The following is a 17,153-nucleotide window of genomic DNA, read 5'->3' as shown; positions in this document are numbered from 1 at the left end:
TATTGACGGAGATTGCGATGGGGCAATTTGTGATAAATCGAAAATCTCACTACCAAATGAATGAGTCGATTTATCCCACATTGTATATGACAAAATCGAATTTGGCTTTCGTAATTAGTCAACTTACATGGCCGTTCGCTTTTCGTTTTGTGAAAACATTATATACTATGAATTAAAGTATTAGGGGATTTCTATAAAAATTACCAGATATTTATAGTTAGTTAAGTAATCTTTCCACGAAATTCGATCATTAAAATATTTTTTATATTAATGGATCATATATTTTAGTGCAAGCATTTAAATATATTTGTATTAGGCATTTATGTTTGTAAGTACATTCAAATGCATACTAGTCCAACTCCATCATATTTATTATCAGAAATAAGAGCCTAATATATTCAAGCGTTTGGTTAAAATCTAAAAAAATCCCAATATTTAAAGAACTGCATTTTTGCAGCCAACATTAGCCTAATTTAATAAAATTAATATCCCAAAGTTTCCCTCGTGAAAAAATCCTTACAATATTGGGATATTTTTTTGACAAAATTCAAACGTCACAAATAAACTACAGTAAAAAGACTCCCCAAGTTCTTGGAAGATGTTCCAACTCAAAAGAAAAAAAAAAGAAAAAAAAAAAAGGTCACACCACACAGAATTAGAAGAAATGCAGATCGATTTCTCGATACAAAGATCAATAAAGATTTGTATCATTAGTAGATATGTTAAAAATAGGAAGAACACGAGAGAACTTGAGAAGCTTCTCACCATAAACAAACAGCTCATAAAATGCAGATACATGAGGAATAAAAAGGCTTCGGGGCTAATGTTTGTATCGTCGCATGATAGTAGCAAACCAAACAGACGAAGCACCGAGACCAACAAGAAGGATATTGGGAAAGAGTCGAAGGGAAGAATTGTACCGAATATAACAGGAGACTCAGTTTAAGCTGATCCAAAATCAGCAAACCACTTCTCATGTTTCTCAATATCAGCTGCTGAAACACTAGGCTGGACCTTGGTGATGGCTTCTAGAAAGTCACACATTGCAATCGGATCGTTTGAAATCTCATCCTTGGCCATGTTCTTGATCTCATCTCGTGTCTTTCCTGCTATCTTGCGCCTCATGCCATTCAATGAAGCATCACGACAAACATTTGTCAGATCGTCTCCACTGTATCCCTCCGTACGGCGGGCAACATCGTCAATATCTACATCTGGAGCCACCTGATGGCATTGATTATGAGATCGGGAAATCCCAAAACAGCAGCATAAGTCCACATGAAAAAAAAAAGAGACAAAAGTACTTTTGGAAGTTATGATATTCCCATGTCAATGAACTGATCAATAAATGTTACCTCTACAGTTTTCACATTTATCCGTATCAGCTCCTTGCGACTTTCAAAATTTGGTAAAGGGATGTAGATTCTTTTCTCCAACCGCCTCCTGCATTCATTGTGGAAAAATCAAGAGGTAAAGTTAGGTAACTAGTAATGACTAAGTTTAAACTTATAGCAGAAAATTAAACTATAAATGAAAATGAAAACAAGGCCTAACCTCAATGCTTCATCTATATCCCAAGGAAAATTTGTAGCTGCTAAAACCATCACAATCTTGCGTGTGCCGTCCTCATTGGTTGAGGAAGCATTGACCCCATCTACCTGAACTAGAAGTTCAGACTTCACTCTCCTGGATGATTCGTGTTCTCCAGAAGCCCTAGAAAAATGGGAAAAATTCATGAATCAGGGGGCTTGGCTCAGAACTTACAATTTGTGAGCCAACTATATCCTACGATGAACTTGACCTAGAAGAAACGATTCCCATGAAGACATGCAGAATAAAGACTTTACTCCCATAATCCCATTATAAATTAAGAGAGAAGTGATTTCTTCTTACCCACGAGAATTGCACAGAGAATCTATCTCATCTATAAATATGGTACTTGGAGCATGAGCTCGTGCCAGATCAAATAAACACCGAACCATTCTTTCACTTTCTCCACGCCATTTTGAAGCCAAGGTCGCAGAAGAAACATTGAAAAATGTTGTCCCGCATTCAGTTGCAACCGCTTTAGCAAGAAGAGTTTTTCCAGTACCTGGGGGGCCAAACATGAGGACACCTTTCCACGGCCTGCGAATTCCCTGGGACAACAGAACTTTTAGATCATAGTTTTCTGTAGATCTTAATCACTCTATCAAATAAACACAGGTTAACTGCTCTATCATTTAAAACACATGCAGCTAAGAAAGAACAGTACTAAGTTCTAACAGATGCCCACATTCATCAACTTCAGAAAAACTAAGCAGTATCAAAGTGGATCACTCACCATTAAGATCTACTCTGGATTCCAGATCAAGTTAGACAAACAGACTAGAAACTAGAAAGATAAGCAAGCAACATATATTAAGAAAAAGTAAACTAGCTAGGTAGGTATGAGCATGACAAGAGTGTAGGATCATTTATCTTCAACCAATATTGAATACCTGGAAATATTCAGGCATCCACAGAGGAAGCACCACAGCTTCCTCTAATAGTCTTTTTGCTTCACTTAGCCCAGCCACATCATCCCATCTAACACCAGGACTGGAATCCAAGACATCCCTTTCAAGCATAGCTGCCAAGTCAGCATCAGGCCCTTCATACTGTACTTTTTTGGGTTTTCCCTCTTCAGCATCCCCATTCTAAATATTAACAAAGTTATGCAAATTACAAGGAGCATATGAATGGATGGTTGAATAAGAACAAACCGAAAAATAATTAATAAGCAGAGTTCATATGTAGCAATTTTTTTAAAATAACTTTACAAAAAAAAAACAGGAAAACTCAATCTTGTGAGTATATGTCAAGCATTCTTATGATGTAGATTTTTCATCAAGCGTAGGAATGACAGCATTTTTTTATCTGTTACTTTATTGGAAAAGATAAACATAAAAGAACACCTATTATCATGAGCATCAAATTATTTCCTAAACTATCCAGATCAGATTTAATATCCACATGAATACTCGAATATGCATAAAGTATTAAGCACAACCATATCTAGTAGTAATTACATCCGGAAGGAGAAATAAGCTTATTAGTTGTTAAAGACCACACTTATCTCTAGCCGTAGTTATATGGTCTCTTAAATGACAAACTATAACAGAGAAAAAGTGTCCAAATATTTATATTTCTAAGTCCTAGAGTTAACAAGCACACTGAAAAATAACTACAGCTTCTAGCACTGTAACTTACTACGGAATCTGATTTCCCTGAGCCTGAGGTAGACTTGGCAGAGCCTTTCTTAACAGTAGTTGATGCTCGGACTCCAGTGTTGACCTTACTAGAAGCACCTGTCCTACCTCCACGTGGAGCTGTTTTAGCTGCACCCCCACGAGCCCAAGTAGGATCTTGTGGTGACTTCCTCGTACCCACTTGACCGCTTCTTGCAGGTCTCCTACCTGTATGATCTCGACTAGGAGGCCTCCACACATCAGGGTCATCCATAGGAGTGCCAGAAGACGTAGGGTACTCATCGAGTGGTTGGAAAACAAAAGATGATTTGGTCGAAATAGGAGGAGAACCAGGCCGTCTACCAACATGAACGTCCTTAAACGACCTTTTCTCAGCATCTAACTGCTTCACTACCTCTGTTTCTTCTGATATGGCTTTTTTCACATTCATCCATTTCGTACGAAGCAATGGGTCATCAACTGTATTCAAATGCCTAACACAAAAATCGACGATCTCAAATGACATTGCAGATTAAATCAGATTAATGAAACAGTTTTCACCCAGAAAACATACATTCAATAAAAATTAGTAACAAAATCCAACCCTTCTTTAATTTCCTATTCTCATTATTCTTGCACGACTTAATTATTATCAGATTAGCCCAAATTATGAAGAAATGAAATTGGAACAGATAGCAAAGGGAAATTGGGCAAGCGAAAATTCACAAAATATGAAGAGAGAAAAGGTAAATTACTTGTTGATCTGAGCAATGGCTCCATCGAAGAAGATAACGGCAGTGTCGTAGAGTCCTTCCACTGCGTACTCTCTAGCTAGCTTCACATGATCTTGCAATCCTGCTAGAGAAGCACCTACCATTTGTACTATTCCTCTCTCAAACAAATCCAATAGGATTGGCTAAGTTAGGGTTTGAATACCTAACTGAAATCAAGAAAATCTGCAGGTGGGTTGGTGAAATGAAACGCAAAGGATACGTATAAATGGTGTGTGGGTTCAAATTTGGTGGAGTTGACGCCACAGAATTGGGGACGACGGTCACCTCCTCCACGGAAGAAATGTGAGTCTGTATTATGATTTGTTTTAGGATTTTTTTTAAGCGATCTCTTTTCTAACTGTTTGATTTGTTTGATTTTATAATAAAGTGTGAATTAAAAAAGAAATAGTAGAATATGGAGGCTATACTATTACTATTTAGAAATATTCCAATTAGAATTTTAAAATATGAATTGAAAAAAATTAGTAGAAGGTGGAATTTACTATTTATGAAATATTCAAACCAAAAATCGTAAAGTGGAACCCCGATAAACCCGATTGCTAAAATGGGACTGATTCTTTAACAAGGATTATTATTTTTAATAAAATGGGACTGATTCTTTAACAAGGATTATTATTTTTAAAAAGTATCATAGTTACTGCCAAAAAAGAATTCTATAGACGAATACACAATATCATAAATTTGGAAATTTGGGAGGGGCATATATAGAATGAAGAATTAAAGCATAACATCGATGGAATGGAGCCCATAGTTATAAATATAAGGAGGCCCATTTCTAACGTGACACAAGAAAATATGGACAAGAAATGAGTGATGCTCAAAGCTCATGGTCCTTCAAACTTTGAAGTTCAAATTCATGGAAAAAGATAAAAGTAAACATTAATTTAGTAAGCAACTGTGTTGGAGAAATTAAAAAGAAAATCATAGTAGTTCATTTTATTATTAGGTTAATGATATTATATTTATTCAAATTTTGGTTAAAAATAGTACATACTAGTAAAATATAATCAAAATTCAGTTGAGAGTGTAAATTCATTATTCTTTTTGCAATTGATAATAGTGAATTTACGGAGGGCATTTAAATGACTCAATCCATCCGACGTGGCAGAATTGAAAATCCTTGTGAGCCATGCAACACTGATCGTCTTTGCGAATATTTTACCACAAAAATACCAATTTTGTATTCCTTCCCCATTTGCAGAGGTGATAACAATGGCGGTGCTGACTGTACTAACCCCGCCAACGTCATCGGCATCCTCACGCCGCATTTTATATAATTTTAATCAAAATGACTCTACCAATTGCTATTTTTGGAGGAAGAATATTTCCAAATGGACTCCACCACTTCCCACAATCCCCGCAGTTTCTACACGCAAAATCGGAGCGCCTCACTCACACCTACACTCGATGCAGTCTTCGAATTCATCAGGTAATTTTTTTGAATCAGATTAATTTGGTTTGATTCTGTGCTTGAAACCGGTGATCTAAAATTTCAGTTCCTTACGTAGATGATTTGATATATTTTTTTTTCAATTTCTGGTTTAGAGAGTTCTGTATTCGGAATTGATTGAAGGTTGATGATGTTTGTTGAATTTCAGATTTTTAAATTGTGGTTGATTTATCTTTGATATGATTATGTTATTCATAAACTGTGAAATTGCCCTGTAAATGTGATTTGCAGAGCATTATTATACCTTATTTTGTCTAGAAAAAATTGAAATCTGTTTCGTAGATTGGTAGGGGTGAAAAAATGAAGATCGAACCATAATCTCCTCTTAAGGATGTTCTTCAACTGCTAAAATAATTTAGTCAACGGAAATCTGCTGGTTAATATAGGGGCTAATTAGGCATTAATGAAATCATGATAAGTGCATCATATTTGAATTGTTCTGAACCATTGATCTACTTTTTTGCAACATACTGTAGTTCATAAAATGCTGCTGGTATTTTTATTTTATCAATCAAGTCTTTTTCCTTACTGAGCCTTCATTATGATGCAGGGAGTGGATGTTCATGGATAAAAGACACATCTTCTTTTCATGATAAAACTGCTGGTCAGGAAAGGAGGGAAGCTTTGTCAGTTTCCGCGCTTCCTACAAAAACAGCTCAAGTTGCTGCAGTGGAGGATCTCTATGATTTTATATGCTCGGGTCCTCTCCTGGACAAAGTCAGTCTGACCCCGGATAAGGTGGCTGAATCCATCGACAAGTGGATCTTATGTGGATCACAGCTCTGCAGATTGTTTCGCCTAAATGAACTCTTTCTGACCGAGCCTCAAAAAATCCGGATATACCATTACTATATACCAGTTTTCTTGTGGTGTGAAGAGGAAATCAGTCTTCACAGTTCTAATTTCAAAGATGAAGATGATATCCCCCCATTAGTGGTACAATTCAGATGATTTCTTCGATAGTAACTCTATTGTATCTTCAATAGATAGTAAAGGCTTATGGCTTTCATATTTTGTAATTTCATATCCTGTCAATGCAGATTGGTTTCAGTGCACCACAAGGCTGTGGCAAGACCACACTCGTATTCGCCCTGAGTTTCCTTTTCGAAATCACTGGGAGGTAGAGTATAAAACGGTAATATTAGTTGAAAGTATGATTTGATCATCATTGCAAGATGTTAAAACTGATAACTCAATTTCAGAAAGACTGCAACTATATCCATAGATGATTTTTATCTGACCGCGGAGGGCCAGGTAAATCTTTTCATTATGTCTCGTACTGATCATGGTGGGTTCTCCCTTTTGATGTATTTTTACTATTGTAAAACTGGAATATCCATTTTAGGGCAAACTGCGAGAGAGCAATCCTGACAATGCACTTCTAGAGGTAGCTAGAATATTGTCTTCCCTTGAATGAATTTCTTTCTCATCACTGTTGTTTGTTTACCATAAAATCTTCAACCTTCAGTTCCGTGGAAATGCTGGAAGCCATGATCTTCCCTTTTCAGTTGAGACACTGACATCCCTGCAAAAATTGACAAGAGAAGGTTAGACAAACAACAGTTGTTTCTTGTTTTCCTTGTTTTGATTATGTTGTGTTGGCATAATATGCGAGTTTCAGGCACAAAAATGAAGCTTCCTCGTTATGACAAGGTAGGCACACAAGACCAGACTCTTCTTCTCAAAATGTTTGGGATGTGAAGCATTTAGTATTGTTCTTTTATCTTCCAGTCTGCATATAAAGGTCGAGGTGACAGAGCTGACCCTTCAACGTGGCCAGAAGTGGAGGGCCCTCTCTCGGTAGGTGGTTCACAATAGTAGTTGATTAAAAAACATAGCTGGTTAAAAAGTCTAATTTAGTAAGTCAAGCTTGATTAAGGTTGTATTGAGCGAAATTAAGGCACTTGACATTGGATGTAACATTGATTATGAGTCGTCTTTTCACTTTCATTAGGCTATCCTGTTTGAGGGTTGGATGCTTGGTTTTAAGCCTGTACCTGCTGAAGTTGTGAAAGCTGTCGACCCACAGGTTTGAGAAGTAGGACGTAGAAATTTCTTCTCTTCGTCCACTTCTGTATCTTATAATTATATCAGTCAAATGTGGTTGTAAGCTCACTTATGGACAAATTCTTGCAGCTGGAAGTAATTAATAAAAACCTAGAAGCCTACTATGATGCATGGGACAAGTTCATCAACTCATGGATAGTTATCAAGATTAAGGATCCCAGTTACGTTTATCAGTGGCGATTGCAGGTAAGCTGCAGTTGCATTCCTTCTTAGTATCTTTTAGAAAATGTTACTGTGCGGTCTCTCTGACGACTTCCTTGGGGCGTCTACAGGCAGAGATTGCCATGAGAGATGATGGAAAACCTGGAATGTCCGATGAGGAGGTAAATTCGAGATCTAAATGCTACTCAATGATTCTATGCTCGATTGAAATATGCAGCTGTTACAAGTATGGTTGCTTTCTTGATGTTGCAATGGCAGGTTTTCGACTTCGTTTCAAGATATCTGCCAGCATACAAAGCATATCTCCCTACCCTCTATGCTGAAGGGCCAAGTGGGTCGGACCCGGACCATCTACTTGTGGTCGAAATCGACGAGGGCCGGAACCCCATCCTTGCCGATTAGGCCAACTCCTTGCAGGTTGTGCTTCAAATCTGGTATAACTTTTCAATGTGAATTAATTTTTTGATTTACCAATAGTAACAGTTCCAGTTTTGATATTCAACCTATTGTAACATTCTGGTGTTTTCTTTTCCGCAATATAAGTATCACTCCTCTTCCTTTTTCTCTTTTTTTAGGGAGTATCCGTCCTCTTCTGGTTGTATTGACAATTTATCTGGTATCATTAAGATTGAAACGACACTGACACGTGTACAATATTAGATTTATCTGAATCGATTAAGATTATTTTTGAGATTGCAACTAATTTAACTTTGCAAGGAAAATGGTTACATGATACATCTGATAGGAAAATGCATTGCAGTGTGTTTCTAAATGCAGCAACAGCAAATAGCATCCAAGCAGCATTCACAAGTCTCAGCACAGCACCAACAGCAACACATCGTAAAGAAGCTGTGCCACAACAAACACACCTACTTTTAGTCTTCTTCCTGTGTCTAGTGTGTGTATATGTGTGTGTTAGAGAGAGAATAGATGCATATACTTCATGTTCATAAGTTCAAGATCACCAAGCAATATATATGAACCCCTAAATAATAATAGTATTATTTCTTGAAGAATGAAAAGAAAGTTGTGATGAGAGAGAGAGGAACCAAGCATAAAGGCATCCTTTCTGGTCGCGCCGTTGGTTGATATGATCGGAGTAGGACAAGCTCTGTTGCGGTGGTGGCGCCTGCATTTTCTTCACACAATTCTTCTCACCAGTCCAAGATGTTGATCAAATTTTGTTACTCCAGAAAGGCTTTGAGAGTCTCACTTATAATTTCCCACATTGTATTTAATGCTTAGGTAGCAGTTGCCAAGATAACACTTTTCATGAATTTCAGCGGTTGGAACAGTTGAATTCTATCATACCACATTAATTCAGCCATAGGTTGCAGAAAGATACATCTTTTTTTAGTATTCACCTTCTTCACAACTAAGCTGGCAAGTTAAATAACTAATTAAGGACTAAGGAGCATTAGGTGGCGGTTCACCTACTATATTTACTCCATAACAATCTTTATGGAGACACAACTTATCTATCTGGTTAGTGTCTGTTCGATTCTACCGATTAGGCCCGGATGGAATATTTACCTTGGCCTAACGGCATTGGTAGCCCGGTAAACACATCTAGGTTGCCCTTGTTACGCCATCGGTCCACAAACAATCGGCCTTTTAACTAGATACCGTATCACAACAATTGGATGCGATAATATATGTTCCTCGGGAAGAGATCCTACTTATAGTCCCTCTTTCCGGGATTGCCCCTGACCCTTTCCCTCTCCAATAACCATGTTCATGCTCGAAGTTATCTTATCTTTCCTACCAAACCGCAATAAGAAAAGGTGATATTATGTGTAAGAATGTGGGTGGAATCTGTCATAATCACATGGAACTGGCATCCATGTGCGCACATGAAATTATCTGTCACTTTTACAGATGCTAAAACAAGAGGGAGCACACAATTTCACAGCCACATAATATAAGATCTTCTAAATAAATGGAGCACTTATTCATGCCAATTGTATGCATAAGCATAAATGCACATTTCTGTTTGAAACCACAGCTGAAAATTACTAACCAAGAATGAGACAACTAACTTTGCCAGCTGCAGATTAATGTCAGATATTATTGATGCAGTAATACAGAGACATACACATACTGTAATACAATGAGGCAAACTATAGCTAATGAAAACAACATCACACGACCAATATCGTGCTCGAAACGCATCTTTTACACTCTCTTCTTCTCTTCTTTTATTGTCCAAGTACTAATCACCATCAGATAAAAAAAATGCTCTTTGATCTAAAGAAATCTCAGATTTTATACCACCAACAAACAAAGGGGAAAGAATACATCTACAAGGAGATGCAACTATATAGCAACATAATACAAAACATCATCACCTCCACCACTTGACATAATCATCTAGCAAAACATGATCAAGTCATCAAACCCAATGGCGAAAGGAACAAACTCGTCTATGCACTCTCTTAATCTCCCTTCCTCACAGCGCCCGTCTGGTACTCCTCCAATTCACTCAGCCAAAGATCACCAAACTCACAATCCTTCCACTCCTTAAACCACGGCCCACCAAGCGTGTAATGTATGGCCTTAGGCAACGTGCTCTCATCGCCCTCAACAACCTTGTTGTGGCCTACAAGGAAGTTCCACACAAACGGGATCTCCCCAATCTCATCATCCTCCAGCCACTGAAACCTATGGAGAAACGCCCCCGTCTCATTATTCACTATCTCAGGGGTTAAGCTCCTATTCTTGGGGTGACCACAATTGTACAATACCATTGAAGACCAATTCTTCCTAGGATACACAGTCTGCACTGCACCATCCATCTTCGTGGTCTCCTTAGGCGTGTAGTCGTGCTGCACGCACATTATCGCGTACTTATCATCAATCAACTCCACTAGCTTCTTGATATCATCCAAGTACAAGAAATCACAATCCATAAACATGGCCCATCCCTCATAATTGGCTAGATAAGGCGTCAAGAACCGCGAAAACGAGAACTCGGTGCTCTCCAATTTCCCCCTCTCACGCCAATAAACCCCCTTTTCACGCAGCTCAGATTGCTTAACTGGGGAGATCTCAATTGGGATCGAAGCCCTCTTCAACAAAGAATAACGGCACACCTCATAAGCAATGTCTTCCCTAGGATCATACCCTACAAAAATCTTGAAACCCTTCGCATTCCCATTGGAGGCAGGATCGGAATTATGTACCTCGACGCCGTTGGAGGGATGCAAATCCGCCATGGGTTCCAGCCAGAAAGTGCAAAAGCTGCATCAAAACATATGGAAATACAATCAAGATCGCATTTTTATTGGGAAAAACAAGTGCAAAACAAGCAATCTACCTAGCTCAGCAGATCTGGGATGAGGGGGAAATAGGCGAATGCAGCATATGTGTAATGTAATGAGGAGTTGTGAAAGAGTTAATTGGGAAATGCGACGCGGAGAAGAGGTTTCCTGGTAGGAAGCAATGTCGTTTTCTTTGATTAGGATCACAAAAATTCAAGTGCAATAACGGAGGGAAGAGGAATTGCGCGTTTTAGCATTTCTTCACCACCAGAGAATGTCGGTTCAGTGATTGCGGAGATTTAGCGCTGTAAATTTAGGCTCCATTTATTTATTTCTCTCTTCATATTAGCATTGTAAACGCATTATTGATAATTTCATATCCCTTTTTCCTTTCTTTAATTGCATGTAAGGACGTCAGTGTAGTCCACGAGCCAAATTTATATCGTTAGAACTGAAAATTTCTAGTTCGATAAAATTAAAACTCGATTAGTCTGCACCTGATTAATCCGCAATCTGTCAGAGTCAAATAAAATTTTTATTATTTTATCTTTTTACTCTTAATTCGACATTTCATTGATAAATTTTATAATATAGATAACTAAAAGAATAACTATCAATTTTATATTAAATACACAAATTATATCTTGAATTTTTATTAATATAATAGTTGATAAATGAATTATAAACTTCAAATTTATTAAAAAATATTATTTAAATTTCTAAAACATGCATTAAATTTCATGAAATATCTCAAATATTAGTATTTGATCATGTTTGTGATCGAGTTAAGCATATATCTCAAATTTATCATAATTAAATATTTTATGAATATAACTAATTTTCATATTGCGATCATGTTAATCTTATCGGTAGTAACTCGATGAGCTCGCTTTTAGGGTTATGATTAGATTTTTATAACTAGAAAGAAATTACAACTCAATTAGTCTGCATCGGATTGAGTAGTAGCCGAACCGGCCCGATTAACATCCTAGTTCATGCAGAAAGAGAAAAATTATTATATAATCTCATGATTGTAGCAGAACGTCTTCCACCCAAATTCGAATTGCATTCTCAACCACCGTAAATCCAACGTTCTCTCTCACACACACAACACGCGGGCCAATGCTGAAGGAGGAGGCGGCGGCCGGCTCAGTCGACCCACTAAGAGGTCTCAGAGGGCTCTCACTCTTCCCGCGCACGATTAGGGCGTCAGCGGAAGCTCCGGTGCCCTCCGACCTAGATTCCATCCACAATACCATGAAATCTCTGGTATCAATCTTCAATTTCATGTGTTCTCGTGTGCCCAAGCTCCACGCGCATATGAATTTTAGCATTGTATTTTTAGATTTTGTGCTTCCTCTATTTTATTATTGCTAGAGTTACTTCTGTCTCTATGCAACTACATACTCCCTCTATTCAACTCAATTTCTATTCGGCATGATTTTTGTTATGTGAATTTGTTAAACATGGATCAAGAGGAAGAATAAGGACATTGTCACCATTGTAGAAGGTTTGAACAAGGAGAGAATCTGTTGTTATTTTTTATTAGCTTGTTTTTCAACCATTACAGATTGTCTCATGTTATAGGAGACTGCAATATTGAACCTTACTATTACACGAAGGAAGCATAGCATGAATAAGTGTGTATGAGACTAAACAAGCTAGTATAATAAAGAAAGTTGACTCAGCACTATCTTGTGAGTTGTCTTCCTGTGTTGATTTTTTGATTTATAACATAATTGAGTAGAGAAGAATAAAGTAAGAGAGAATGATGTTTCCATTTTAGTAAATGTGTCAATTAGAATCGAACATCCTAAGAAACAAAATGTATCACGTACGGGGAGTACTTAAGTTTGTCTAAAGAATGAAAATCAGCTCATGACCCTTCGTATCTAAACTGTGGCTTGCGTGTATTTTACAATCATTTTATTTCAATTTTGTGGACGTGCTTCAGCTTCATCTAATGGTCAAGTGTTTGGTAATAAACTGCTGGCATCTTGGCTTGGAGCTGAGAGAATGGACAAGAAGTAGTTTGAAAATCAACTGGTTTTATTCGAATTTGATATTTTAGAAGTTTGTTTCTCCAACTAGTGGTGAACTAATATGAACACTTATTTGCAATGAGCACTATAGTCCGAGTTTTTCCTAACTCTCTTTTCCGGGGCTCATATTAGAAAGAGTTAAGGAGTCTCGCTGAAAATGTGGATGTCACTAATGACATTGCGGAAAAAGCTAAGGATAGGCCACAAGAGCGAAGACCAGGTCTTGGACTTCCCCGTAAGAAGGCTTCATTTTCTCTGAAACCAAGTATTAGGTGATGTTTTGGGGCTTAAAATATTTTAGCTTTCATTTTCAGTGCTGCACTGAAGGATTTATGAGTTGATTATAATAAACATTGTACTTTCGCCTTCACTACAGTCACCCTCCAGTCAATTTGGAGCCAACTTTAAACATTGATCACCTCCAAGATCCAGATGCCTTTTTTGATGCTTATGAGAGGACTGAAAGTAACTATTTGTGCTTCACCTGACTTGTTATCTTCAGCATATGCTATTTGTTGCCTTGTAGCTCTATCCTGTTCTCATGATTTTGTCTGTTGCAGATGCCAAAAAAGAGATGCAAAAACAACTAGGTGTTAGTATGGACAATATAGACCTTTATAAACCATCAAATCATAAGCGCCGTCGTCGTCCGGGAATTTTAGGGTATATTTAGATTTTTGTGTGCTGTATTCACTGTTTTGTGAGGCAATAAACGAGATTATTACTGATAAAGAAATATTTACCTGATCGATAAATTTCTATAAATTACAGGAAGTCATATAATTACAAGCACCGTTACTCCTCAACGCCTTCTGAAAATGATGACATGTGGATGTCCTCCCAAGAGACAGTGTCTCAGGACATTCCAAGTCCGCCTAAAGATGTGTTACAGAAGTTAATTAACCCTGATCCTAATGTTTGTGACGTGGAAGAAGTTGACTTGGCTGGTGAGTAGATAATGTTGAATTTATAGTCAAAAGCATATTTCAGATACAGAAGGGTGGTTTTTTTATTTCTGATTCTCCTTTCTTGTTGCTACAAATACATTTTTAATCTTATACTATTGACTTAGCAATTACTATTAATCTCATATCATGTGTACTTTGGCTCACCAGAATCTATGAATAAAACAGAGGATCGAGACAATGATATGTTGGAGGAACTGTTGTCCTGTAATGATGATGATTTGGAAGGTGAGGGAGCCTTGAATATCTTGCAGGAGCGGTTGAAGATCAAACCTCTTGATATGGAGAAGCTGTACTGCTTGACTGAACTTCCTGATGTTGGAAGGACTAATGTTTTAACCTCACCAGGAAGTTATCAAAGGCAGCACAGGAGTTCACTGGTTTTAGATAGTGTGCTGACAAGTTTGAATAAGAAACCTCGTATGGAACAAGAACTTGTGGAAAGTCCAGCTAATTCTGTATCTTCACCAACTCCTCCGAGAAATCCGTTTGGATCCTTATCTTTATTGAAAAAGAAGATTTTTCAGCCTAACCCTCTCAGAGATCCATTTTCACCACAGGACATTGATCTTTGTCCGCACCCAAATTCTTCTCCTGCCGACCCCAAGGATAACCTACTTGGACAGGTCGATATCCGAAACGATTTAGGACATGAGTTGGAATCACATGTAGAGTTTGGTCGTACTGAATCTGCAATACCTGATATAAATTCTCAACAAGGAAATCAAAATGCTGGTTGTCTGCTGGAACAGTCTCTAAGTGAAAATGAAAGCATGCAAAGAGAAAGTGGCAGTACTAGGGAACAAGCTTCTCCTGCCCAACTCAGGGATAAGATAGTTGGACTGGCTGATGCTGTTTCTGCACAGGCCAGGGATAAGGTAGTTGGGCAGGCTGATGTGCCTAAGGAGTTGGACATGTTTAGTGAGATGGAGTCAAATGTAGAGTTTAATAGCAAAAATTTACCAGTTTGTAATTTGGATAAACATCAAGTAAATGAAAATACTGATGGTCCTCCTGAGCAGCTTGGAGATGAGAATGCAAGCATACCAAGCATGGATGCCAATAGTAGGCAAAATGAAGAACCAAATAAAAACATTGGAGACTCTATGAACACTAATAAGAGTAAGACCTCTTTTAGCATGATATTTAGCTATATAAGTTGTGGCATGCTTCAAATGCTACATTTGGAAATAGAAGATAATCATTTTCTGTTTTGCTTATTTTAATGTTAAATGTAAATAAATATATACTCATGTGGCAGATGAATCAGATCCTTCTGTAGATGATAAGGAAGGCAGGGGTGATGCATCCACCAGAGAAAAAATTATTCCAGAGCAACAAGAGGTTGTTTCCCTTTTTCTTGTTAATTTCTCTTGTTACTTGCTCTTGGTTTTTGTCAATACAATGCGAATATCTTTGCTTTCTTCTGGAGTTTTTCAATTTATTTCGTATTGCGATTAGTCCTTGTTAGCTTTGAAAGCAGTTTGGCATTTCAATTGTAAACCATGTGTTGTTTCTTCCTAGTGACATTTTAGCATTTCTCTTATGAAAAACAATTTTTTTTACAAGTACTTAATGCATGGTTCACTGTTTCTTCCTTTGTGATGATTTATCTCAAATTGGTGATTATGGCAAAAATCATTTTGCACATGCTTTATTCTGATGTGTATTAGGCAAAATTCTCTGTCCTTAATCCTTATAACAGCTGGGCACATAACTCAGGATGCCTTTTTTGTTATATGTCACACCATGCCCCCCAACATCTCCCTTATTTTCTAGGTTTGTCTATTCCTTTCTATTATGAACTGTTGATGACATGGTCCTGATGGATGGCTTGAGTATCTACATGTAGTGGATTCAGTTCTCAGCTGGTGTTCCCATAAAATTTCGTTAAATCCCTGCAACACAAAGTACTCAAAACAAATGAAGTATTTCTAAAGCCTTTACTTGCTATATTTTTGCTTTCCTTACATTAAATTTGAGTGTAATGTTAGTACTGATCTCCCATTTTCTTTCCCTTTTTTTTGCTTCTGATTCCTTCCATTTTAAATCTTGCATTGCCATAAAAGACTAGTAGAGTGGTTGTTGTATGATATTATGTTGTTCTATCCTGTATCATGCTAATATCAGAATTTCATGAATCACCTCAAAATGTGCAGATCTCGTCTTTATTATAGGTACATGATTTTCCCAGTTTATTGGCTAACATAATAACATTGAAGTTGTGTGCTCTATTTCAGGTGCGAGCTGCCAAGCTGAAAAGAGGAAAACGTATTAGAGATGCACATCCCATGAGGAAAAGTCTTGCAGGTGTTTATTTATGGAGTTACCCTCTGTGTAGAATGTACTATCAATATTTTTTTAGCTTGCCTTATTCAGTATGTGCTGATTGATACTGCAGAAGCTGGCACATCATTCGAAACTGGAGTTAGAAGAAGCAAAAGAGTTAGGATGAGACCACTAGAATACTGGAAAGGAGAGAGATTCTTATACGAACGAGTTGAAGACGGTGAGTATTTTTTGCATTTGAATGCTCATAGTATTTTTTTCTTGAAGATATATACTAATTCTTATAAACCAGTTTTCCTATCTATCCTAGGAGTTGTGGCATATAGTGAAACACTAACCTGAGCCAGACAAATTTTGTTGTTTTATGTAAATAATCAATAGAATTCGATCCCCCTGCTATCCAGAAGCTAACATTTGATTTCTTCATCTGTCATGATACTCATCAGGCAGTAATTTCCTAAATGATACATTTCTGGTGTTGTAGGCTTGGAGTTGATCGGCCTAAAATACATCTCTCCTGGAAAGGGTAACGATAGCCTGAAAGTGAAGCCGTATATCTTGTCGGATAAATACAAGGATATTCTTGATCTGGCAGCTCGCCATTGAGTACGTGTACATGTGATCATTTTGTTGAGGTTTGATACATTGGTAGGCTCTATCCCCTTACGTACATATGAAACTTTAGATCTTTTCTTGTAATCAAAGCAGGGAGGGATTGTGAAGAGATCTCCATCAATCCTATTGATGAGACTAGTGTAGTGTTTAAAAACAAGAAGAAAAAAATATTTCAATAAAAATGCCACGAATTTTCAGTTTGTGGTATGTATCTACAATTCTTCATGGTAGCATTAACTAAGAATTATATTTAATTCAAAAAAAAATTAAACTTCAATATAACACACAAGTATAAGAAGA

The 17,153-nt window shown here is 37.3% G+C and overlaps 4 protein-coding genes across 5 annotated transcripts; 2 read left to right on the top strand and 2 right to left on the bottom strand.

Annotated features, from left to right (window-relative positions):
- Positions 1 to 655: 655 nt before the first annotated feature.
- On the bottom strand, positions 656 to 4,334 carry LOC125215672 (katanin p60 ATPase-containing subunit A1-like). The gene is made up of 7 exons (XM_048117168.2): positions 3,965 to 4,334; positions 3,232 to 3,703; positions 2,481 to 2,678; positions 1,894 to 2,138; positions 1,555 to 1,713; positions 1,356 to 1,443; positions 656 to 1,224 (listed from the first exon to the last, which is right to left on the bottom strand). Exons 1-7 carry the CDS (start codon positions 4,084 to 4,086, stop codon positions 943 to 945), a joined length of 1,566 nt encoding a protein of 521 aa, XP_047973125.1. The 5' UTR covers positions 4,087 to 4,334; the 3' UTR covers positions 656 to 942.
- An 805-nt stretch (positions 4,335 to 5,139) lies between these two features.
- LOC125212067 (P-loop containing nucleoside triphosphate hydrolases superfamily protein) lies at positions 5,140 to 8,321 on the top strand. Its single transcript, XM_048112104.2, has 12 exons — positions 5,140 to 5,432; positions 6,004 to 6,389; positions 6,494 to 6,573; positions 6,656 to 6,707; positions 6,799 to 6,840; positions 6,922 to 7,000; positions 7,075 to 7,106; positions 7,185 to 7,253; positions 7,408 to 7,482; positions 7,590 to 7,706; positions 7,793 to 7,843; positions 7,941 to 8,321. The coding sequence occupies exons 1-12, from the start codon at positions 5,216 to 5,218 to the stop codon at positions 8,082 to 8,084; spliced, it is 1,344 nt and encodes a 447-aa protein (XP_047968061.1). The 5' UTR covers positions 5,140 to 5,215; the 3' UTR covers positions 8,085 to 8,321.
- A 1,409-nt stretch (positions 8,322 to 9,730) lies between these two features.
- Positions 9,731 to 11,227, bottom strand: LOC125212068 (protein CDI-like). Its single transcript, XM_048112106.2, has 2 exons — positions 10,999 to 11,227; positions 9,731 to 10,922 (listed from the first exon to the last, which is right to left on the bottom strand). Exon 2 carries the CDS (start codon positions 10,895 to 10,897, stop codon positions 10,118 to 10,120), a length of 780 nt encoding a protein of 259 aa, XP_047968063.1. The 5' UTR covers positions 10,898 to 10,922; positions 10,999 to 11,227; the 3' UTR covers positions 9,731 to 10,117.
- A 738-nt stretch (positions 11,228 to 11,965) lies between these two features.
- Positions 11,966 to 17,071, top strand: LOC125210779 (centromere protein C-like). Of its 2 annotated transcripts, none has more exons than XM_048110366.2 (10): positions 11,966 to 12,211; positions 13,117 to 13,256; positions 13,361 to 13,449; positions 13,545 to 13,647; positions 13,756 to 13,931; positions 14,118 to 15,071; positions 15,211 to 15,293; positions 16,190 to 16,259; positions 16,351 to 16,458; positions 16,723 to 17,071. In XM_048110366.2, the coding sequence occupies exons 1-10, from the start codon at positions 12,065 to 12,067 to the stop codon at positions 16,842 to 16,844; spliced, it is 1,992 nt and encodes a 663-aa protein (XP_047966323.1). In that variant the 5' UTR covers positions 11,966 to 12,064; the 3' UTR covers positions 16,845 to 17,071. The 2 variants fall into 2 exon arrangements, with proteins under 2 accessions (XP_047966323.1, XP_047966322.1); XM_048110365.2 differs by having other exon boundaries at positions 11,968 to 12,211; positions 14,100 to 15,071.
- The last annotated feature ends 82 nt before the right edge of the window (positions 17,072 to 17,153 follow it).

The sequence above is a fragment of the Salvia hispanica genome, chromosome 3 (genome assembly GCF_029641045.1).
Source record: "Salvia hispanica isolate PSC_SH4W2 chromosome 3, Shi_PSC_v1, whole genome shotgun sequence".
NCBI lineage: Eukaryota > Viridiplantae > Streptophyta > Magnoliopsida > Lamiales > Lamiaceae > Salvia > Salvia hispanica.
The sequence above is the reverse complement of the archived record's forward strand: the minus strand, read 5'-3'. Positions and strand labels throughout refer to the sequence as shown.